At 33.2% G+C, this 26,676-nt stretch overlaps 1 protein-coding gene across 3 annotated transcripts in view; it reads left to right on the plus strand.

Moving 5' to 3' along the window:
* LOC118204816 (M-phase inducer phosphatase-like) overlaps positions 1–26,676 on the plus strand; it is an 82,922-nt gene that overhangs the window by 3,220 nt on the left and 53,026 nt on the right. For all 3 annotated transcript variants that reach the window (XM_085820351.1, XM_085820345.1, XM_085820349.1), the window contains exons 4-6: positions 10,232–10,301; positions 14,382–14,419; positions 22,795–22,857. In XM_085820351.1, coding sequence (XP_085676477.1) covers positions 10,232–10,301; positions 14,382–14,419; positions 22,795–22,857 — 171 coding nt within the window. The remainder of the gene's footprint in view (positions 1–10,231; positions 10,302–14,381; positions 14,420–22,794; positions 22,858–26,676) is intronic.

The raw sequence follows: 26,676 nt of genomic DNA on the forward strand, positions 1-26,676 counted from the left end.
TTACAAATCTAAGATACATGAGACTGCATGGCAGATACATGACTCAATATTTAGAATACATATCATATATTGCCACTTTCAGGCTAACTTCACAAAACACTATTGAACAATGTATTAAAGGTGCTATTAATATTACTTACTCTATTGAATGAAGCAATTAAGATAATAGAATTGAACAAGGTTATAATTATAATAGAATTAAACAGAAGACTGAATTCCGTTGTAACAGTGAGCAGCAAAACAAAACAAGTGTTATATATAGATGCAGGGTGTATAAAAATGAAATTACAATTGAATAAAAAAAAAAAAAAAAGATGGTGAGAGACCACATGTATGCAGGTACAATTGAAGTAGGTAACTAACTATACTAGTAATGATACTTTGTGTAATGACTTACTGTTGTGCTTCTGCTTTGCAGAGTGTTATTACATAGTCTTACAAATAGTTAAGACTTATGATCTGAGAAAAAGGTGTGCCTATCTAGTTGGTTAATTTTTGATTGAGCAAGATAAGTGCTAGGTTGCCCTGTTGTGCCCACTTACAGTCGAGTTTTTTGTTGCACAGTATATAATAAGTTTTCTCAGCTTTACTCTTTTGTTCTTAATCACATTTTCTGTCCATTGGGGCCAAAATTGTTGACTTTTTTTTTTTTTTTTTTTTTTTTTTTTTTTTTTTTTTTTAATGAAGGTGAACATTCTTAGGGCAAGAGAAGAGATAGTGGTTTGGGTCACCCACTTCTCCACAGGCACAGGTATCTGTTTCACTTAGGTGGAAGCAATGAAGATAAGATTAAAAAAGGCCATGGGCTGTGAAAAAGTGGGTTAATTCACCACTCACCAATACTGACTCTGAAGTGCTTTCCCTTGCTTTTTCTGAAGTGCTCTACTGAAAGTGCTTTCCCCACTTTCAGAAAAAATTCGTATGTTCATCTGCCCATTGTTGCTGTTCCCACCATGCAATGACCTGTTGGTGTGTGACTCTTTTAAGTTGGAAGATGGGAAGTTTCACTGGATGTTCAAGTAAAGCCACATCATTTTCTGCTGACTTCGCTGCCCGGTATGCTTTTCATTGCCTTGGATCCCAACGCATGGCGGAACCCAGTGAAGATTGGGATGGATTGCTTGTAGCTGTAGAAGGAGCAGACAGCGAATTTCCTGTACTTGTGGACTTCGACTTTTATGTACTTCTATGGCCTCCAGGCTGGAGGCAGAGTCACTAAAAATGGCTATTTTCCTGTCTGAATTATTTCTCACATATACTAAGGCTGCCTTTAGTGCGGTTAATTCAGCACTGATGCACTGAGTTGGATTCGTTCAGTCGTCTTCTCCACTCATGAAGATAACTCAGAAGTTCCTCAATAACACAGAAGGCACTTCTTGTACCTTTTGCAGTTTTGGATCCATCTGTGTACAGTGAAAGTGTCACCCTACCTGGATTCAAGTAATTAAGAAAGATGTCAGCATTCAGATCAGTGTCCGCAGAGTGACCTAGTAACTCCAGCCTGTGTTTTTTCACAATTCCTTTTCACAATTTTTCACAATCACAAGTAGGACAACATATGTACCATCCTCTTCAAGGTGGTGCATTCTCAAAATTAATCACTCTCTTTCTGCAATTAGGTCTAGCGATAGCAGTCCTGTAAGAACCTGCAGGTTTTGCTTGTTTAAAAGTGCCTTTCTCATACATGTAGTGATGTTTTTGCCCCATACTGCAACTCCATACAGAATAATCCTTTTAGTAATAGTTTTGTATCCTTATACCCTATAAAAAGTAGTTTGGTCTTCGTCTGAGAGATTTCCAGTTTACGCTCTTTAGCCCATTCCATGAAGTAATCACTTGGTTTTAGAACCTTGCCCTCTATGTCCATTCTTTCTGTCACCATTAGCAGAAAGTCGTCTGCAAATGCCTGAAGCTTGACTTGCCACTTGTTTTTCTAAATGTTCGAAGACTGTATTTGCTACTAGGTTCCATAGAGTTGTCTCCAGACATGAGCCTTGAAGACACCCTCTTTCAGGATGTAGTTTAGTAATTTCTCTGTCCGTTGTAATCTGTACCTGTCTTCCCTCCAGGTAATAACTGCTCATAAGTATTATAATCCCATGTAGGCAATTAATTGCATCTACACATTCGATCACATCAGGCCACCACATATCGAACACCCCTTGATGTCTATAGAGCTAATTAAAGTGAAGAGGCTTTCTTCTTTATTTGCCTGTATATTGTTTATAAGGTTATTGACTGCATGTTCTGTAGAGATCCCCTTGCTGAATCTAAACTGTGATTCGCTGATAATACTGTTTCTTCTAAGATAGTAATTTAGATTGTTCAGGAGCACCTTCTCCATGACTTTACTAATGGAGGGCAGGAGGCTGACCATTCTGTAGAATTCTAGGTCTGTTGGGTCCCTTCTTACTTTAAGAAAGAGCCACCTCCATGGTTTTCATTTGATCAGGGAAAGTACCCACTCTCCAGCAGGCTTGCCATAATCTGAGTAAGAGCTCTGGGAATTCTTACTGTAGCACTTTTAGCATTGCATTATCAATGCCATCTGGGCCTGGAGCCTTGTCAGTAGAGATGTTGTGTATACCGTAATTTGCGGAAGAAAGGTCGCATCAGCATAAACGGCGCACTCGAGAAAAATGGCGGGGAGAAAATTAAAATTACACAGAAACGCCGCAACAGATTAAATTGCACGTGTTATCGTCGTGGGCCATATAGATGCAAAATCTTAATCTAAGTCCTTATATATGACATATCAGTTAAGAAAAATGCATGAAATGAAACCATAACTAAAAAATAAATTAAAGGCAAGAAGAGTTGAAAATATATTTACGTTCACGTATATACTTATATTTATCCACTAAAGAAGTCCATATTTGTAATACTCAGACTATATTATAAAAAATGTTGCAACAACGAAATATTAAATTTGGATGACAAAAGGAAATTTTAAATTTTACTTACAAAAGGAATTATAGCAAACTATACATCATATGAAGCCATCAAAATCTGATTCTTCACTATTTGAATTAAAAAGATTTAGTAAATCCTGATCTAAGTCTTCCAGATCGTCACATTCATCCTCTTGGTTTACAGTCTCTTTATTTAAGGATATAATTTCAGCTTCTTTGAATCCTGCTATTATTGACAATGTTTTTACTGATTTCCATGCACTTCCTACCCACTTTGCAACTTCTTCATAAGATGCTCTACGCATTTTACTGCTTTTGGTATATGTATGCAATCCTTCACTCATCCAACACTCCCACCACTTTCGGACTTCAGCTTTGAAGGATTTATTACCTGACAAATGTAATGGTTGTAAGATTTTTGTCAAACCACCGGGAATTATTGTTATGGTCGTAGACAATTTTTTACATCTGGGCACGCATGGAATCCATTATCAATAACAATTTTAGTTGGAAAAAAATGTCCCTTACGACACTGCCAAACTTTTTGTAGCCACTCATGCATGATTGTTTCGCACATCCAGCCATTCTTGTTTGCACAAATAATTACGTCATTAGGAAATTCTTCCTTCAGAATAGTCTTTCATTTAAAAATTATCATCGGCTTTAGCTTGTCATGTTTGTGGCACAAGCTAACACACATGTAAATGACGTTCTTTCATGCCCCGTCATAAGCACAGATACAGTTTTTGCACCAGTTTCAACAGTTCTGTTTGCAGGAGAATCAAAAGCTAATGGCGTTTCATCCATATTTATTACCTGTGACCAAAGAATTTTTTTTTTTTTTTTGTCAATAATATCTGTCACATATTTTAGAAAAGATGCCTTTTTATCCTGCCTGTCCATTGGTGATTGTTGCCCGACTGTTGTTCTAGTACGCCCAGAAATATTTTTTCTTTTCATAAATCTGCTACACCAGCAAGGCCCTCCTTTGAAATCATTTATGTTCATTTGTTTTGCTATAAATTTTGCTTGTAAGCGAATTTTTACAGTCGAAATTGCCATTCCCTTTCCTTGTTGCTCCTTTATCCAGTTTGCAAGGTCGTCCTCTATATTCGGCCACCTTACAGTACCACTTCTTTTGGCTCGTTTCTGTTGTGGCATATTTTTAAGAAGTCTCCAACGTCGAATACATCTCGTCCACTTCAAACTCTCAAGCTGCTCCTCTATTTCCAATTTGTTCAGCATGTGAAATTACATGAAGATTAAAACCAGCAGTATAGCTTCTGTGCCATTTAGGTGACATTTTCAAAAATTTTTCCGCTCTCTTCTTACGTAAAAACTATTCAAAAAGTACTTGTACCCAAACTGATGGGATCTGTATCTGGCAGAATGCCAAGAAAACTCTATTCAGGCTGAAGGGCAAATACATCAGAGTTTGTTATTGCGAGGCAGGTAGAGTCGTGTATGCCTTTGAAAAACATTGCAGAAAAGGCAGGGGCGGGGAGAGGTTGGGTTCTGGAAGATTCATCGAATGGCAGAGGAGAGAGAATATTCAAACTGATAAGAATGTTGATTTGAAAGGGGGAAGAATGTTATTGTTCTGAGATCCTGTTTAGGGTGAATAAGGCATGTAGGTCCGTTCAAGGGAAAGAATGTAAATAAAATAATGTTCGCAAAAAGCAACTGAGTGGTCTTTTGTGTGGGAATAGCACCAGTCTATGTACAATGACAAGACCATCATAGGAAATATTTTTAGTGCACCTAAACGCCACATGGGTAGAAATGCCGCACCCGCTGAAAATTTAAGTTTTAAACATGTAAACACTGCGGTGTTTCTTCCGGAAATTACGGTAATTCTATTTAGTTCCAACAGTGTTGATGGTACTTTGTCTCTTGTACTGCTGCTCCAGCTGCGAGTATAGTCTCTTGTACTGCTTCTCCAGCTGCGAGTATAGAATTTCTGTCTTGTTCTGTTCTGTGTGTCTGAGTCCCCTGACTCTTTATCTTTTTAAAATATAGTGGTTAGAATTCTTTACAGAATCTTTCTGCTCGCCCTATAGCTGAGGTTCGATGTGGCACTAAGTTGCAAGGGATGAAAGACATCGTCAGTAGCTATTCTCTTTGTTGAACGGTAGATTTCAATGTGGTTGCTACAATGTTTTTTCCAGGATTCATTATTAGCTGTTATAATAGATTTGTACACTGCCTTTCTTTTCGGGAAACAATCTCCCCCTTTTTTTCCCCTCTGTTAAGCATCAGTTTCTTTCTGGGCTTTCCAACGGAGCGCCTTGACCTTGCTTTGCATGACCATGATTGCAGTGCTCCTCCAGGAAATTGAAGCTCTTTTGATATACATTTTTACTTTATAGGCTACTTTTGCTGCTGTCATGAGCATAGTTGAAGGAGAGTAATACAAAGGAAGAAATTGATACTGCCTATGTCAATCTTATACAAATGCTGAAGTTGTATAAGATTGACGTAGGTATGAGTTGAAGGAACATTGGCTGGACTAAATCTGAATTTTTTGTGGCCATCATATTTTGTTTTAAAATGTTGCTTGGCAATATAAGCAGCTTAAGAGTCTAGATTAAATTTGATGATTCTGTGATCGCTAAGAGATGGTGTATCAGATACCTCCCAATTGCACATCTGAGAGACTAGTAAGGAGGAGACCAGCGTCTCATTTTTTTAACTGAATATAATTTTTGCTTGAATATTGTAAGCTTTTATTGGTGCTTACATATTTTCCTGTTGACTGTAAAAGTTGACAGAGATCTGTTCAAAACTGCTGCAACGATTTTAATGGAAGTTTAAGGGAATTTATTGCTTTTTATTTAATTAGATAATAGCATATCATTCTGTATTTAAAACTTGCATCGTATACAAACTTAAATTACTACAAGCTCAAGTTTTGAGATTATCTGACAAATTCATTAAAATTAGCACAAGTCATTCCATCTTTCAAAAATTCCTAATTGAATGCAAAATATCAACAAAACTATCACCTTTATAAACTTGAGGTCATATAAATTCACTTAAATACAAATCTAAATGGTTTCTCACTGTTCTGAAACTCTTTTATTGTACCATTTTGGTAAATTTAACTTTATTTTAATGTGTTGAGTATGTATATCAGTGTAAGTAATCCTGCAACTTTGACAATACTTCCTTGTTTCCTATCCTGTAGAAAGGAAGCCCCGAATTATTTTTTTTTTTTTTTTTTTCATGTAACAGTTAATTTAACTTAGTGGCAGAAAAGCAGGGCTAGACAAAACTAAAGCAAAGTTATTACTAGTGTATTGTGATGTCATGCTTATCAGTTATTGGTGATTAACTGGTGGCAATGGTTGGATATGGTCAGTGGCAAAATATCTGCGTACCAAAGAGTTTTTGATTATAATGTAACAATGAATTAAGGCTTAGTTCTTTCATGGAATTTGTCACTACATTCAAAAGTTGTCATTCATTTTTAAATTACAGTAAAACTCCAATTATTCGAGATAATATGGATCAGCGTGAATTTGGATAACACAGATTGACACAAAAGAAAATTCGGTACCTACGTACTATGATGACTACCTTGGCAACATTTGCCGATACAAATCTTCATTGCCGTTTTTTAGTTTATGTTTATAAATTCTTTTACAAATAAAAGTCCTTATTTTAGGAACTTTAAAAAAAAAAAAAAAAAAAAAAAAAAAAAAAAAAAACCCTGTTTATTATATCTAGGAACAAAAACTTAAAAACTCAAAATCCTGAATATATATGTTTATATATATAAACTATATACTAAATACGAGTTATAAAAATTAACTTACTAAAACTAGTTAAAGTTAATGGCGAGGAAAGTGGCGTGAAATAGCTTTCAAAATAGCATCGAAAGGCGTTTCGTGTTTTTTCCACCAAATAAATTCAGCTAAATAGGTATCCAAATGATGGCGGCTTGTCCCACATTGTCGCTTATCCTCCATTTTGTGAAACCCCACATCCTTTCAACATGCTGAATTTGAGTCTGCGTAGATGGGTCAACAAAATTGTATCAATGATTCACCTTAAAATGTTCAAAACCGGCAGCAATGAGATCCTCTGTTTGATATCCAGGCCACGAATCTGACATTATTGTTGAGCCTTCAGCAATATTATTATTTTGGATATCATGCATCAATGTCATTGCCTTCTGGTCTGGAACTCTGGCTAGAAATGTTTCTTTTGTCTCCTCTGAAATTCCACTTAAGACCCACTGTTGTTGCAAGATACAACCTTGATTATTCTTTCGACGCGTAAAAAGGCTTTCGACAATCATTTTGGGCCCTCCAATTTTAATATTTCGATTATCCTCTAAATCCTTCACACACACTTCATGCATGTAATTATTCCAATCAATAACAGTCTTATCGGATAAATCCAACTGATGTTTGCACCATTTAATGGATGACTGTTTATATGCGTAAAAGTAAATAAATCTTAAAGCTTTTAAAAATTCAATACGACTGTTTCCGAACCATGTACCAGTTCGGACACCAAACTTTTGTTAACAATTTTTGACATTGCATCTCCAATAAATTTCTGAATTATAAAATTTCATATCATGGCTGTTTTTACAAATGTGTTCTTTGGGTAAAATTCCATCCTCTTTGAAAAATTCCATCATTTCTTCTTCATTTGAAGGAAGTTGGAAAATGTTGATATCTATTGGGAAAAAATAATTACAAAAAGTTTCATGTGTTTATCCTAAACCTAATAATCCGTGTAAATGTAGCAAAAAAAAGGTGTAGTAATAGCTAGTGCAGGATAATACTCTTTATTTTAATGCCCTCTATAACCTATGTTAGGATTAACCTGTATAACCTGCAAGGGTCGCCAGTTTGGGCGAGATATCTAAGTAGTCGTCATGGTACGTAAGTACCGAAAATTTTAATATTTTTGCCGTACATACCGTACGGAATTTATTAACATACGGGATTTATGCAGATACATAGCAGTAAAAATGTACGAGTGCTCAAATATACTGATATGCACGTAGTACTAAATATGATAGATACTGTTAACTTGAAAATATGGTACCTGTAGCACAAATGAGGTACTGTGTAGCATATCACACATTTCAAAAAGGTCAGTAGCAGCTGTTTCATTTGCTGTTCAGTATACAGCAGTGTCTTTCCAATTCTGTTCAAGCCATCTGTGTCACTGATCTTAGCTTGAACTATTCCCTTGTGTTCATCATCAAAACTTTTATTGTGCCTAGCCTTAAATTAACAATGGCCTCCCTAAATAGTTCAGTTTTTCATCACCTTGCATCCAGTCATCCAGATCTTCTTTCATTACTGTCTCTCTAATTTGTATCTGGTTTAGGATAGCCACTAATGCTTATCATCTGCTTCTTAAGTTTGTGTTGTTTGTGTATTTATTCTCATCTAGGCAAAATAATTTTCCAGCTTTTCAGAATGGTAGAGTGTTTCACGTTGTTCCACCATTCTCCTAGCCAGTAAATAACATTTTTCAGATTAACCTGTTTTAGGCTTTCAACAACTGTTTTGTTATTTTGTAGATCTTCTAATAATTGTTTCAAGAACCTGCATCAGTCGTTTCATTTTAGGTTTTCTGAAATGCCATGGTCCAACGCCTGAATAAGGGGATAACATTAGGGGCCCAAAAAAAAAAAAAAAAAAAAAAAAAAAAATAGTCCAAATCTCTCCACTAACCACCTGAAGTAGTGCACAAACTAAAAACTACCTGAATTTTCATCAAAGAATGCAAGAATCTAGGCTGCTGAGTGTATTTTAACAATAAGGGTTCTTATCTTTACAGTTTTAATTATTGTTAAAACCCAAATCTATGGATTGCTTAACTTTTGAGTGAAACTTTTTTAATGATTTCTTTTTATTTATTGCATTGGGCTCGGATTATGTGGAACCTCTGTTGATCAAAACTCGGATGATTGGGGTTCTGCTGTACTTCCCGTAAGTTATCAAACTCATATTAAGTACACATACTGTCTCTGGATGACAATACAATGTAGTGAAGCGATTTTATTCAGAATTTTGATTTAGATTTTTGTAAATTTTATGTTTAAATGATTTTTTTTTTTTTTTTTTTTTTTTTTTTGTGTGTGTGATTGATGATATGATTTTTTGCATATATCTTCATTTAGGGAGCAAACTGATAACTTTTGATTGGAATTTTATTGTTTGCACCGTTGAATAGAGCAGAAAATATCTTTGTAATAAAATTCCTATGAAAATTATAATTTAACCATTTTACCATTTTTGCTGAGACAGACTTGCTGATTTGAAAAGTTTTGTCACTACCTTTGAAAGATTTTAATAATTCTAATAATATCAAAAGCCCTGTGGCCAAATAACCAAATAATTAGGTAAAATATGTATATGATGCATTAAGGTTCAAGGCTAGTGATAACATATTTCCAATCGATGAGTCTGTCTCGTGGGAAATTGAGAAGTTGTTATTTATGAAATTTTAGTGAATTTTTTTTAAACTTGCTGCAATGTTTTGAAACTTTTGAAGCTTATAAAACAAACTCTTCACCCTTTTTTAAAACCGGAATGACAGGAGTGATTTTCTGAATTTTTAAAAAAAATGTTACTCCCTGAAACAAAAGGGTTAAAAATTGGTTCTTCTTAGCCTTTGCTTAGAAAGATACTTTCAAGATTATGATGCTATTATATCACATGATTCTTGTTGCCTCTGTACATATTTATTTCCTTTCACTGTTCATTTTATTAACTCTCAAAAAAAAAGTTAAAGAATTCGTTAATATTTAAAATTATTTGCCATGAATCTGTCATATCATATACATTTTTATCAGTATTTCGCTTCAGAAGTTGATTTTATTAAATTCTTTTTGTGATATGTAATATTATTTCTCAGGATTTTAAAATTCTAATATCCAAAAATATATTCTTTATGAAGATTTGGGAATTTCAAGCATTATAAAACAAATTCTGAATCCTCTTTTAAAACAAGATTGATAAAAAATGTTAATTAGACATTTTATAATTTTTTTAAATTTACTTTTATAAATTTTTTTTTTTTTTTTAAAAACTTGATCATGCTGTTTGTTGCTATGGTCAGAACTGCTTTTGATTTTTTAAACTATAAGTTATAACTTTAAAAGTTATATTTCACTAGTAAAAGACATGCCGTTACCTTTTAAATGCTTTAAGCTTTGTTAATGTTTTTTATATCAATTTATTTTAGTAATGTATTATATGAAATAACTCAAATACATTGTGTTCTTGAGTGTCTGTTGAGCCATTCCGATTATAATTTGTTAAAAAAATTAAATTTTGTATTTCTAGGGCAAGGTTAGTCAATCAACTGAAGAAAGTATTACAGATTCTGGTGTTATTGAATTAGCTGTTCAAAAATGTAAGCATAATATTTTTTGTTTCAAGAATCATAATTAAAAATATTTAAAGTAAATAAAGGAATAATTAAAAATAAAAATTACTCTATGCTTTCAATTGCAAGATACCTCTGAAGATAAATCGGAACATTCTGATTATCTGCATGCCTGCCTTGAACTCATAAACTTGTTGGCAACTAATTCTTCTCCAAGCTAATGTGTGAAAGTTAACAGCCACTTTTTTATGGGGTTATCACATCTAACAATGTGAGATGCTGGAAGAAACTGAAAAATAAGCTTATCCATTACCTATCACTGGAGGCTTTCAACCCCAAACATGCTTCGTTGAAAGCATATCCCATTTACCTATATGCTGAGCTGAAAATGTTTTGATTGAAGCACTGTCCCGTATACAATTTCTCCAAAGGACTGATTTTTACATATATCAATCAATTAAATATCCCCAAAATAAAAATTGTGCAAAATCTTTCTTTCAACGCACTGTTGATGGTAGCTTGTAGATGTAATACCCACTTTAATGGCAGCATACTAAGAATTCCATACAAAAGCAATCAATCAGTAAAATTAAAAAAGCAAGATCAGTGATAAAACATGTACCTTTTTCAAGAAATCCTTCTATTTACACAATTTTTCTCCCCATGTATGTATGCAGCAATCTAATTTCACTTGGGGGAAAAAATCGGAAAATTTGCACAGTGGGCATTTATACATCTACAGGCACAGCACATAAAACAAAATAGACATGTGTTGAGCACATACTTTGATAACTAAACTCAGTGGTGCAACAGCCCTAAGTGGGTCAAGGCCAGCAGTGCCTCAAAATCTGCTTTTTTTGACCATGGGCCCCTGGGTGCGTAAGCATATGCTCTGAACAAGTGGTCAGCTTGTCGCAGGACACGCAGTGTTGAGTCCCTAAGAGAACTTGGTACTCATTTTATCGACCCAAGGGATGAAAAGCTGAGTCAACAACCTTGCCCAGCCTGGGAATCGAACTCTGGACCTGCGGTGCTGTTGTGCGATGCGCTAGCCACTGCGCCATCGGGCCTCGCATACTTTGATACTACACTAAATACTTTTGAATGACATCATAGTTTACCATGTAACTATTTTGGTGACATATTGCTTTGCTTCATGAATACTTTTTTGCAACCTTTTGGTGGAGAAGCAGATAATCAGAAAGTACCAATAAATCTAATATGGAAAAAAAATTTCCTTTAAATTTGACTATTTTATTAATGATGAACAATAAAATATTGCTGTATTTTCTTTTTTCTTTTACATTTTAAGCAAGCTGTGATCGTGGAAAAATTCCATGCTAATAGACATTTTTGTTTTCTCTTTAACAGTACTGAATTATGAAAGCCAAAATGCTTTTACAGTATTTTATAATTTATGTACTTATTTATTATTCCTGTGATTGTGAACTGTCACCGTCAGAACGATTTAATTCCAGTTAAAGATAAGTGTGAGGTAACAATATGCTGATAACATCTATGCTTTTGTTTGATGTAACCTAGGTTGATTCTTAATGAACTACCTTCTGTTTTTATGAATAAGAATATAAATTAACTGTTATTACTGTATTTTTGTCTCACATTTTGGAAAAAAAAAAAAGTTAAAATTTAGGTTCTGCCTTCTACAGAACAACAAACAATAGATTGTTTTTAAAGGTATGGGATCTTACCATAAAATATAAATTTAATGGACATGATATAGTCAGCTGAATATGGCTAATGAAATAATAATAGGCTGGAACATTTACTTGTGGGAAGTGTATATTTACAGCATTCTGAACACAACTTCCAGTAAAATTGGAAGAACTAAAGAGGTAACAGAAATCGATGAAAGCATTTTTATGAAATGAAAGAATGAAAGGAGCTGAATACTGATTGTTTATTAAAAAAAGAGGAGTCTTCTTTCAGAATTCTGCAGGAACAATTGGCTCAACTTTGTGGGATCTCTGCCAACTTTCATGGCTTGGTGGTAGCCAAGTTTCGTGATCGATTAGATAATATATGTAAATACCATAGTTTATAATGTAACAGATATAAATAAAACAGAATATATAAAGATCTTTATAATATTATAAGTGAAAAAATAATGTCTTAGCAAATAGTAATTCATTATGACTAAGAAAGTGAATTTTTTTTTTTTTTTTAATTTAATGTGTAATAAGAGTAATGCAAAATTCTCTAAAACATTTGGACAGTATATTTTATTTCGATCTTAATCTTGTGAGATTTTTCATTGATTAAAGATGATGGTGAGCATTTTGGAGTAAAAGTATAAAATTTAAGCATTTTCTTATGATTGTCTTATATGGGATACTTAAACATTGATTTTTTATGATTGGCTTATATATGATACTTTAAAAATCAAGAGTATGCTAGCTGATTATTAAAAACTTAGCTCTGTAGTGACTTTTTTAATATCTTTTAAAATAGTTTCAAAGATATTAAAAAAGTACATAACACTTTTAAGAAAAAAACATTAATTTTTAAAGTTGAAAGAATTAACATCTTTGCATTCATTTAAAATTTATATTCCTTTTAATAAATGGCATGCTCATCCTCATGACATAACCCAATGGCCTTTAATAGAGTTACAAGCATGACACACACATCCTCATAACAAGCCAATAGCCAACATATTCCCTTTAATAAAGTTACAAGCATATGACATATACATCTTCATAACATAACGCAATGGCCAGCATATTTAACAGAAATGCTTTATTTCAGCTTAACATTATGGTGATATTCATTTACTTCGTTGTATTAATGATAAATTATTGGTAATAAAGTTTAATATGCACAAATATAAATATTAAAAAAATATTACTACTTTGTTTGACGATGGATAAGCCTAACTTTGATTGGCACTGTGCAAAAATAGTTATGAAGAAGTGTCAGTTAAAAGTGTATGCATCTAAGAGATACATGAGAGTGTATATATAATGTCGGATTGCTCTTTTCACAGCTTTTATCTCTCTCTTCATGTAATGTATATTGCCTGGCCATTGTCTTATATTAATTTTAACATACTTTAGTTTGGAAATTATTACTACTTTTATAAAATATTTTATAAAATATTATAAAATATTACTACTTTGTTTGACGATGGATAAGCCTAACTTTGATTGGCACTGTGCAAAAATAGTTATGAAGAAGTGTCAGTTAAAAGTGTATGCATCTAAGAGATACATGAGAGTGTATATATAATGTCGGATTGCTCTTTTCACAGCTTTTATCTCTCTCTTCATGTAATGTATATTGCCTGGCCATTGTCTTATATTAATTTTAATATACTTTAGAAAAAATTTATAAAGTAAAAACATTAAGTCTCTTTGGTATAAATCAGCATTTGTACTATTTTGTAGATGAATTGGTAAAAGTGTACATAATCATGGGCACACAATTTGTGGTTGGGCATAGTTTTTCTCATTTGTGTTATTTCTACGTATTTCATTATAAGTTTGCAAGTGCATTCATTACAAAACGTGTGCATACAAAAATATATATGTAAGATAAGAAAAAAAAATCTGAATCCAGATACTAGCTTTAATTTGTAATAGTCTCTTAATTATTCCTTTCTGTCCTAAAAATAGTAATTGCTTATAATAAACCACTTTAAACTGCGCCATTTCAAAGTTAATATACATCATATGACTCCTATATAAAGCTTGGCTTCAGCCAGTAAAGCATTTCGAAGCTTAGATATTATCCAATCCAGATAAAGCAAACTAAAACTAACGTTGTAAAGCAAAACCCAAATTATCTTGAAACCAGCTTCCATCTGAGAACATAGCACATTTCACTTTTTACTTCTCAGTGCAGCTATACTGCTGCTTCTGTTCTTACTGCAACAACAAAAATATGCACTTACTGCATTACTTTATTTGTGTTCTCTTATGAAAATGTTTGTCAGCACAATTAAAAGGTATGTTTAAATGGCATGACTGTGATTTTTATGCATCTGCAACACAATCAACTTTACTGAAGTATTTCAGTGGCCATGTGTAATATACTTTTTGCATTTTATTACTTTTATCATGTGATGCATATTGTTGTTTATTTTTATAGCTATGCTCAATCCTAATCTGACAGGAGATTTTTCAAAGGTGAGTTTTCTTTTATATGTGTATGTGTGTGTTTGTATTCACTTTGGTTTCATTTAATTTTGTTATATTAAAAGAAGACTTATTAAAAAAAATAAAGCAATTTTTACTATCAGTAAGAGTCTAAATAAATTTTTAGAATTTATTGTTCATCTAAAGAGCTATTTACAATTATTTTAAAAACTTTATTAGAAAATGAATAATAAATTATTTTACAAGTTGAGAAATAGTAAAAAAAAATTATTTTCAAATAAATATCATCAGATTTTCAAAGGAAGTTTTGATAGTCCACTGCTTTTCTGGTTAGTTTAGAATTTTCATGATAGTTAAGCAATTTAATAATTTAAAGCTGTGCAAAAAATAATATTCATAGGATTTGGACACACAGTATTAATTAGTACACTTTTATATATAATTGTTTGTCTGCATCATGATAGACACCCTGAAGTAAAATGGTACGAACTTGCACATAGATTCAGAAAACTTAAATTTGACATGCAGAAATTGTACATGCAGAATATATGTAATAAATTTACTTTTTTTTAAAAAAAGAAGCTATATTTATTTTTTGCTGTACCCTGAAAATTGCTTAAGTATTTGCATCTTTTAAAATTCATACATTTAACAAAAATAAAGATCCTCATGAAAAATATACTTATTAATCAGGATATATATTAAGAATAGCTTTGTAATATGCGCTCGTGTCCATAAATAAAGGATAATGCCGACTCCGGCACATAAAGTTTCAGAAACAAAACACAAGTCACTTATTCATAAAGCCCATATATTAAACAAAAGATAAAGAATAACAAAGATGATGTATGTATGATGCCATTAAAAAAGCTACGATTTTCGCTCCCGGGAGTAATTACAAAAAATATCTCCCATACAAAAACTTAACATTACGTGGTTGGTATGATGGTTAATACATAGTATGTCTCCCAGACGATGAAATGCAGTCTGTACAACACCTAGGCATGCTGAGTATCAAATTATGGAGCTGATTTTGGAGAATATTACTCCACTTAGCAAGCAATGCTCTTTGAAGTTCCGGTACGCATGTAGTAGGTGCTTGACAGACTGCAATTCGTCGGCCAAGCATGGCCCCCACACACACTATCGAATTCCAGTCAGGTGAGAATACTGGTCATTCCCTACGGGTGATATCCTCAAATTGAAGGCATTTCTTTACAACGTTGGTGCGGTGAGGTCATCCATAAACACTAATTATGCGTCCAAGGCACCACTAACCAAATGTACATGCTGTTCCAGACTCGTGTCCCGAATAAATTTGTCCGTCAAGGTTCCTGTCTGAACATACAGATATGTTCTGAAGCCCAGTATAATTTCAACCCAATCGAGCAATCCAGCACCACTGTAATGGTGTCGTTCAGTGATGTTGTTTTAGTGATAACGGGTAGTTGGAGTTCTCCATATGAATGCCCAACGTGAATCAGACTGCAAGCTAAACCTGGACTCATCGGAAAACATCACAAAAGCCTACTGAGACGATGTCCATATTGCATGTTCTCTGCTCCACGCTAACTGCTAAAGACAGTGAGTTGGCGTGAGCGGAACATATCTGAGAGGTCTGCGAGGATATAGGCCAGTCTGTCCAGAACGTCTTTGCACGTCTGTCCACGTAAGAAATCTTCCACATGTGTCCTCTGTGTCACATGTGTTCCACATGTGTCATAGCTATTCGGCTGTGGCACTGAGCGACTTACAGAACACTTGTGAACAATTTTGCTTTTTTGCTATCATTTTTTATATACACTTCTCTTATATTCTCGTCATTGTGACGAACTATCAGCGTCATCTGATGGCTTCCTGCAGTTTGCATATCATTCATGAAGATGTGAGCGATCATTCTAAATGCGAAATTTTTACTTCAGAGTTCGATTTCCGTGTGATTCTGAATTATCCTTAATTTATGGACATGAGTGTATATATGTAGTGTAACGTATTTTGCAGTAATTTACAAAACAGACAATCTTCTTAGTAGAACATAAATTTTATTTCTCGTTCTCGGTGATAGACAAATTTTATACAATTCTTAAGTGGCAAAATTTTAATACTACTCCTAGCTGTAAAATCTTCAGAATCTCATCTTTTTTAAAACAATATTTCTCGTTGCTGAGTAATGGTTTGATACAAATATGGCATTGCCACTTCAACAATAATTATATTTATTTATTAAATAACAAGATATTAAAATCTCATTTATATTTTTATAAATTAAAGTTTACCCCCTTTTTTTTTTTTTTTTTTTTCAAAACAACAATATCAGCAAAATACAGAATTGAAATACAAGATATAACATAATAAGATACACTGAGGAAGAGAAGCAGGAACAAAATATTTTTTTTATCTATATAGAGAAACAAATTATTTAATCAGGCCAGGGAGTACGACTTAATGCGTCTACATTTTTATGGTTTTTACCACTTCGATGAACGATCGTGTAATTGTAAGGTTGTAGTACTAGTGCCCATCTCATAAGTCATGGATTTAAACTCACATTATTTTTGAGCCAAACTAAGGGATTATGATCGGTCATATGAGGAATTTAGTATGCCCGTCTAAATAACATTGAAGTTTCTTTACAGCAAATATTATGGCGGCGCATTCCTTTTCTGTGGTAGAGTACTTTTTTTCAGTTTCTGTAAACTTCTTACTGAGGTATAATACTGGATGTTCAATGTCTCGTTCATGTTTTTGAGCTAAAATGACGCCCATACCAGAGTTTGATGCATCAGTTTGCAAAATAAACTCCTTATTGAAATCAGGTGCATGTAGTATAGGCCTTTGAGACAGTTTCTCCTTTAGCTCTTCAAATGCTTTTGTGCACTCTTCTGTCCAATTTATTTTCCCTTTCTTTAAGTTTCCTTTCAAAGTTTCTGTTAAAGGTGCTGTGATAGATGAGAACATGGGAATGTAATGATTATAATATCCCGCTAATCCTAAAAATGCTCTGACTTGACTTTTTGTGGATGGCACTGGAAAATCAAGAATAGCTTTTACTTTCACTTCACTTGGCATTCTTATACCACGACCTACAATATGTCCTAGATATTTTATCTTGAGCAAATTTACATTTTATTGGTTTAATAGTTAAACCAGCGTCCTTTATTTTGGACAAAACGGCTTTCAGGTGACTTAGATGTTCTTCCCAGGTGTTTGAAAAGATTGCCACGTCATCTAAATATGGAACAGCAAAGTTTTCACAACCGTGAAGGATTTCGGCCATCATTTTACTAAATGAAAATGGTGCATTTTTAAGTCCGAAAGGCATCCGTAGAGGTCTAAATGTGCCAAAACTTGTAACAAAAGTGGCTAATCTTTGAGCATTAGGTGTTAAAGGTATTTGCCAGTATTCCTTTGTTAAATCCAAAAGAGTTATATATTTTGCGTCTGCTACCGTTTCTACTCGTTGTTCGATGTTAGGCAAGGGGAAGAATTGTGTTTTAGTCAATTTATTCAATTTTCTATAGTCAATACAAGGTCTTGGATCCCTCCCTGCTACTTCTACTAAAATCATAGGAGAAGTGTAATCTGAATCTCCTATTTCAATTATTTTATGCTGAAGCATTTTATTGATTTCTGTTTTTAATATATCCGTTTGTCTAGGAGACATTCTGTATGGTTTACAGTGGATTGGGGTGTTTTCTGTCAATTGAATATCATGCGTTATTAAATGAGTTTTTTCCAGGTTTATTAGAAAAGATTTTTGAAAACTTCAGCAGCATATCATGCAATTCTTGAATCTGTTGTTCATTTAGCTTATCACTTAAGGAGGTGTTTTCTTTGATGTCCTCAAAATCGAACAATGTTGGTTCAGAGTCAATTGTTGGGAAATTTTCCTCCATATCATCAATTTCAGACTGATCTTCTGTAACCATAAGGTTAAGCAATTCTGGTCGTCTATGATAGGGTTTTAGCATGTTAACATGGTAGACTTGGTTAAAGTCATTTTTTTCTTCGAAACTTGCAACATAATTAGTTTCGGATAATTCCTTCTCAACCTTCCCAGGACCTTTCCATTCAACTGCTAGTCTGTTTGGTTTATTCGTTGATACAACTAATACTAAATCCCCTTCAGAGAATTCTCTTTTTATAGCTTTACGATCGTACCACACCTTTCTTTTGGTTTGCATTTCCAGCATTTTATCTGTAGCCAGCTCTTTGCATCTTTTTAACCGATTTATCAATTGAAAAACGTATTCAACAACATTATTTCCTTCGTCTTCAGGATTCATCCATTGTTCATATAATAATGTTACAGGTGTTTTAAGATTTCGACCATATACTAATTCTGCAGGTGTAAATCCCGTACTCTCGTGCGTTATTGTTCTTAAAGCAAATAGAGCTGCGGGAACTTGCTTCTCCCACTCAGGGGCTGCTTCGATACATAAAACTTTTAAAATTCATTTGATTGTTTGGTGAAATCTTTCAACAGGGTTGCTCTGCGGATGGTGTGCTGAGCTTTTAGTTACTTTTATTCCAAATTTTTCTACAAATTCTATGGCTAGATTGCTCATAAAGGAGGTACCTTGATCAGTTTGTATTTCTTTCGGGAAACCCATTCTACTAAATATTTGTAACATTGCTTCAATTACTGACGTTGTGCCAATATTAGGAACAGGTACAGCATCCGGATATTTTGAAGCTAAACAAATAGCTGTAATTAAATATCTATTGCCAAAGGACCGCATGCGTCAAAGTTAATTTTTTAAAATACTTCTGCAATAATTGGTACTAAAGTCAAAGGTGCTTTGGCTTTATCATTAGATTTTCCCACTCTTTGACATGGATCGCAAGTTTTAACATACTCTTCTATTTCTTTATAGCAATTAGGCCAGTAAAAGTATCTTGTTAATCTATCTTTTTGACGATGCTTAAATATCCAGATGTGCTATCATGACATAATGATTTTATTTGATCCCTATATTTTTCAGGAATAACAATTAATTCCCTATCATTTCCATTTTTATCTATTTTCCTTTTCACCAACAATCCATTTTCTTTTACTTTGAAATCTTTTGTCTTGCTGGAATTTTCATTTTTAGCTTCGTTAAGCAATGACGCTAGATCTCTGCTTTGATGCTGAGATTCAATTAATTCCTTTGAATTAACATTAATCACTTTCTTAATTTCCTTGTCTTCCTCATCAGCTTGCAGTAAAATATCTTCGTCAGTGTCAATAAACATCAGTTCTTCTAGCTTCTCCATTTCGGTTTCTCTATTTCGATCTTCTTCACGAGATCTTTTTACTTGAGATCGTGTCAAAACCGCATTTATTTTTTCTAAATTTAAGAATGATTTATTTTTGAACAATTGGGCAGTTTTGTTACCCAATACATATCTGTCTGGATCATTTGTAACAACAGCTGCCTTTGTCTTTATATGACCAAGTTCGCAATTAATTTCAACTTCCGCTAACGGTAGACACACTAAATGGTCATTTAAAAGATATTGTACCCAGACATGTTCTCCAGTCATTTTTGCGTTATCTATGTATTTCCGAGAAATAACATCAACAGTGGCTCCTGTGTCTCGAAGAATAGGCATTTCATGCCCATTAACTAAACCGTTAATTGTATATGTCTCTAACAAATCATCATTCGAAGATACGCAATTTATCTTTTCATTTGGTTTTAAGCGAGGACACTGAGGCTTAAAATGTTCGTATGATCCACACTCGAAACAACGTGGTCGATACCTTTTGTCATATAAATTTTCTTGGTTCTTGTTTTGAAATTGACTTCTTTTTCGGTGATCTTTCTGGTATTTTGAATTGTCCCATTTATCAGAATGCTTAAAATGAGGCGGATGCTGTATTTTTTTCACAAAATTATCATAACGCGGTTTAAATGATCCTTTGTTAATTTTCTCAGTCTGATTGACAGAAAATTTCGGTTTTATTGTTTTCCTCACATCTTCAAAATCTTCAATTTTTTTAACTATTTCAGTAGGTGAAATGATGGTTGTCCATTGATCCATAAAATGTTCTTTGAATTCAGGAGAGGTACGCTTTTTTATTTGATCAACCAGCATGAGATCTTTTAGCTGTTCAAAAGTTTTAGTGTTTAATCCGTTAAGCCATCCTTCTAAATAACTCTTTAATTCATGGTAGAAATCATACCAAGTACTTTCAGTAGATTTTTGGTGTTTATTAAATAGTTGTCAAAATTTTTCCGCACTTAATTTAAATCGTTGTAACAGTAAAGTTTTTACATATTCATACTTTTTCACGTCCTCTTTTGGTTCTCTAGCTATAAGCTGAACGATGTCGGGAGGCAGCAATGAAATAAGTTGAGTCACTTGATTTTCAGCAGGTATATTCATTATTTTAGTTTGACGCTCAAATAACACCAGAAATAAACTTATTTCATCTTCTTTAGGGTTGAAACGTGGCATGACATCAGGAATTCTGATTTTTAAAGGCTGCTCAGGTAACTGCGTAGTTTCTACCGGTTGTGCTGTGGCAGCCATTGCTTCCAGTTGAAGTTTCTATAGCTCAAAGGCTCTAATTCGCTTTTCTCTTTCAAGCTCTTCTTTTCTTTCTTCTCTTTCGCATTCTTCTCTTCTTTCTCCTCTTTTGCGTTCTTTTTCTCTTTCTTCTCTTTCGAGTTCTTTTTCTCTTTCTTCTCTTTCGCATTCCTTTTCTCTTTCTTCTCTTTCACATTCTTCTTTTCGTTCCCTTCTCTAATTGCAGCCAAAAGTTCTCGAGTAAACTCCTCATCATAATCGGGATTTTCAGTAATCAGTTTATGCAATTGAGCAATCTTAAATTCAGGTTTCACGGTTAAACCTAACTCTTCTGCTAGTACTTTTAAATCTTGTTTTTTTACTCCTAGCTAAGAATGACATGTTGACACAAGTTACTTTTAATAGGCTTCCTTTTGAAATTCAATCTAAAAGCTCGTACTTGTATAAAAAAAATATAAAATTTCTGGCGAGATTTAATTTCTCGAATACGAAATTCACACTAACCAATTGGAGAGAATTATTTAAACAACTTTGCCAGGTTGGCTCAAAATAATTTAATACTACGTCGGGTTGACGTTTTAACTCACTATTCACAAGCCTCATTAGCTATAACAAATAAACACCTTTGCCAGTTAAGCAATATAATGGAATTTTACCAACGTCAGTTTGACGATTTTACTATCTATCTCCACGCCTGGTTGGCGATAACAAAAACAATTTTTGCCAGTTTGGCAATACAACTTTTAGAATATATAATCTGTAATACATCGGGATGACATTACTATCTATCACATGCCTGGATGGCGAGAACTAAGAAAACATCTTTGCCAATTCAGCAGTATAATCAAATCACACTACGTCAGTTTGACGTTATTACTTATTTTCACGCGCCTGCTTGGCAACAAATTCAACAACTCAGCTAGCAGTTCTTTTTTTTTTTTTTTTTATAAATGCCGGGATGGCTTACACATATCATTTATCAACATAAAAATTCAATACAAATAAAAGTAAAGCATAAATAATAATTTCAAAATACTTCTTTACCACAAATACCAATTATAAATTTAAGCTGAATATTTTTAGCGTCAGTTATTTTAAACAAAATATTACACGATAAACTTTAATTCTGAAACAAAGTATTAAAATTCAATAAAAGCTTTTTTAAGAAAACCAAAAGTTAATCTTATCTTCAGAGATCGGCAATATCCTATTTTTGACAGTTTTTGCTCGGACTCAAGTTACAGAAGCACAGAAGATAACCTTTGAATGATCCGCTTCAAATCTGGCTTTAAAACAGCAAACTTCTTACATCCATTTCTCCTTGAAATAAACAAACTTGGCAATTGGTATTAACAAACTTGTTCTAAAAAATTCAGTAAATTTCTGGGATTAGGAGACCAGCACCATCGAAATTGATAATTGCACTCCTAATTTCCAGTATCTCGGTGGAACCTCCAATCTATTAAGACTGCAATGTGTTTTGCAGTAATTTACAAAACAGACAATATTCTTAGAAGAACATAAATTTTATTTCTAGTTCTCGGTGATAGACAAATTTTATACAATTCTTAAGTGGCAAAATTTTAATACTACTCCTAGCTGTAAAATCTTCAGAATCTCATCTTTTTTAAAACAATATCTCTCGTTGCTGAGTAACGGTTTGGTACAAATATGGCATTGCCACTTAACAATAATTATATTTATTTATTAAATAACAAGATATTACAGTAGCTTGCAATAAGTGGATCATTGATGCTAGGATTTTAAAAGTTGCATATCTCTCTGAAGATTATTGATTTGGAAATTTTCTGAACTAATTAGTTGACTTGAAAAACATATTTATTTAATTCATTCTTATTTTATTCATTGATGGAAATTCTTCTTAGGTCTGCATTCTGCCTACTATAAATGGAAGGCATCCTGATCTCATGACAGTAACACCAGAAACAGTAAGTAAATCAAAAGTTTTATCTCTGTTTTTTTCATATTTAATATTAAAAAGAAGGATTATCCCAGATCAGGTTTCAAAGCATTTGAAAGTTAGTGTTAAGTTTGTGAGCTGTAGAATGGTACATGCATTTAAAATTAATACTGCAACACACACAAAAGTCAGTTGTTGATTAATTCAACATAGGTTTTGTATCAGTTTTTTCATGTGCAAGAGCATTATTATTTTTTGAGGGAAAACTTATTATATATTAAATTTCAATTTATTAAGCTGCAATTATGAACTGCATAAATTGAAATAATGTGTATATAAATTGTGCGTAAAGAGCATAAGAAGTATTTTGTTTTAGAAATATGCCTTCTGCTTATTACTTTTTTTATACGACTGCGTACAAATAGGTTACTGAGTTGAAACAGCAATTAATTTTTATTGATAAATACCTTTTCAGAGGACTCCAGTCAACATTTTGCATATAAAAATACCTTTTAACAGAATAAAGAGCCTTTTTTAAATAAGTAAATTAAATAAGAAGCTTTTCATATACTATTTTCATTGCATAACTAAAAATTGATGTAATGTAATTTTTATAATATATATATATATGTGAGCATGTGTGTGAAAAATAGATGCATGGATATGTAAGATGGCATAACAAAGAAGAAAAGCTTTCAGGTGTGACTTTTGATCCGGTATAGTATATTTCCATTAATGTAGCAAACCTTTATGCACTTAAATAGATTCACACATAATTATTTATGAGTGTACTATGCACCCCACAATTAATGCAGCATACATCTTTTTAAACAAAGAACGAAGCAGAGCAGCCATTATTCATGGCTAGCAAAAGGCAAAGGAAGAAAAAAAGTTGTACATTAGTAACAGTGATATAGTAAAAAGTTACTTTAATCTGATTGGATAAGAGCCATGCACATTGCAGTATAATTACATAACAAACATGAAATAGTTTAATTTGGAAAGCTGCAATCTAGAAAAATTTTTTATAAACTATTTAGAACACAAAAGGGTGATTACCAGATTAAAATGAGGAATTAAAAGAACTATTATTAAATTTAAATTAGTAGTTTTCTTTCATATTTTATGTTTTGCATATTCCCTCCTTTCAAAGAGAAAAAGGCTTGGCCATAGAAAAGCCTTTTTATAGGAAAGCATTAGAGCATTAGCAAAATAAGAAAAATAAAATTGGAAAAAAAAATTTAACCCGCGGGAAGGCGCGTGCATACCTGCCAACTTTTACGAATTTTTCGTAATTTTTACGAAAATGCGTTTGTCTTTACGATTTTACGATCGTAATCCATTTTTTACGATTTTTTTCCTTTTTCAAGTGTTTTTAGTGATTTTTGTCGAAATTTTAGAATTTTTCGCCAATTCAGCGATTTTTGCCAATTGCATCGTGTTTTACCGCCAACTACCGACTACTTCGAATCCAGTAACCTGCGGTTTCTCCCAACTCGCCGCTTAACCAGCTAATCCAATGCGTTGAACTTGTTTCTCCCACTCTTTTCTTTGTGGGTGCCAGATTTTTTTTTTTTTTTTTTTTCCCACGTGCTACGAATTTTCTTAGTACGTCGTTGTTACGAAATGAGTTCAAAAAAACCGTATTCTCAATATTTTCGGCCTGCCTACAAAGCCGAATTTCCAACAATTAAAGAATCCTTCAAAGGAAATAACTATGCATTTTGCAACGTGTGCGTGTGTGACTTCATAATAAGTCAAGGTGGAAAAAGCGACATTGTGAAACATGTTAAGTCTAAAAAGCATGAAGTTAATGCTTCGGCATCGAACACAACGTGCGGCTAAGCGCTGCCAATCACGCCGGTCAACTTTTCGGATGGATGTTTCCCCGACTCCAAGATTGCTCAGAAATATGCTTGTGCTCGCACGAAAACATCTTCTATTGTGAACGAAATTGCTTGCGATGCACAAAGTAAAATGATAGCTGCACTCCAGAATTCAGCATTTTCGGTGTCAATCGATGGCAGCAACGATAGCCATTAGAAGCTTTACCCCATTGTTGTCACATATTTCTGTGATGTTTCCAATGAAATGAAAACTCATCTTTTGCATCTTTCATTGTTAAATGGAGACGCTACGGATGAAAATATTGCCTCCTTGGTAATTAATGAGTTGAAACAACTTAACATCCCAATATCAAACTGCATTTCATTTGGTGCAGATAATGCTCATATCATGGTGGGTGACAAAAAGGGTGTAGCCTCTTTCCTCAAAAAATAACAAAATGAATTAATTGTTATTGGATGCCCATGCCACTTAATTAATTTGGCAGCAGAAAAAGCTGCAGCTGCTTTACCATTAAATATTGACCAGCTTCTGATTGATGTGTTTTTCTATCTGGAAAAATGTGTAAAAAGGAAAGGAATCCTAAAGAATTTCCAAGAACTGTGCTCTGGTGAAACGAGAAGAATTCTGAAACATGTATGCATGAGATGGTTATCCTTAGGCAGAGCGCTAGGAAGGTTTATTGAACAGTGGGATGCATTGCTAAAATATTTTCACGAAGAGACCAAAACGAAACCACAGATCCCATCAAATTTGGGGGTATATAAGATTCTGAAAACCAACTTTGCTTCTAATCAAAATGCTTTAAAAGGGAAAAGCCAACACACAGAATCAAACCCTTTAAAAAGAAAATGCTTAGAAGACTCCGAAGGGAAGAAGAAACAGTCTTCTATTAGTCGAGAGGAAAGGATTTTCTATCTTCTTTCTTCGGATTTGAACAAAGCATATGGTAGTTTTGTGTTAAGTACCATTAAGATTTTTGAAAGTGTAAATACCCTTCTACAATCAGCTTCGCCAAAATCTTCCCTGCTTATCCAAATTCTTAATGATCTTTTGAAAGAACTTTATACTAAGTTTGTAAAACCGTCCGTTGTGAAAAACAGTGTGTTGATTCGTGTTGCCTATAATAGTTTGGCAAATCAAAAGGATGACAATGATCTTATAATTGGAAATCAAACCAGGGAACTTGTAAATTCTTTGAAAGATCATGAGAAAAAAGAATTTTTTTCAATGTGTTAGAAAGTACTTTTCCTCAGCCTGTGATTACATTGTAAGGAAGTTTCTATTGCAAAATGAAGTTCTTTTAAATGCTGAAGGGGCAAATTTGAAACAAATTGAAAATTCATCTTTTGAAAAGATTCGGTTTTTTATTGATAAATTTCCATTTTTGTTAACAATTAAAGAAAATGAATGCCATAATGATGCTTTAGATGAACTACAGAACCAATTTTCTGCTGCACAGTTTGAAGACTTTACCAGTTCTGGAGAAGATGGACTTGATGTCCTTGTTGGTTGGTACCTTAAAAAGAATAAAAAGAGCTGATGGAACACCAAAATATGATAGACTAGCAAGAGTTTTATATGCTATTCTCGTAATTCCACACAGTAATGCTGAGTGCGAGAGAGTCTTCAGTGTTGTGAAGAAACCCAAAACTATGTTTCGTTCTTCAATTTCACCAAAAACTCTAGAAAACATTTTAATTGCTAAATGTTATGAGGAAACTAATTGTTATGACAGGAAATTTTCCAAAGAATTTTTGGCTAAAGCCAAAAAATGCACTCTAAATTCATTGCAATAATTTTTTTGTGTAACATTAAGTTCTTGTTTTATGTTTCCTAATAAATTTTTTAGTTACTACTTAATTGAGATTTACTAATGTAATTTTTTAGTTACTACTTAATTGAGATTTACTAATGTAAGTACAATTTTCTTTTTTCTTTTTGTATAAATTGTTATTTTTTTAATATCAAAACATGATATTAATTCTTCGTGTTCTTCTGA

This window comes from Stegodyphus dumicola, chromosome 1 (genome assembly GCF_044657685.1).
Source record: "Stegodyphus dumicola isolate Sdum_Otavi_A_Nest chromosome 1, ASM4465768v1".
Classification (NCBI taxonomy): domain Eukaryota; kingdom Metazoa; phylum Arthropoda; class Arachnida; order Araneae; family Eresidae; genus Stegodyphus; species Stegodyphus dumicola.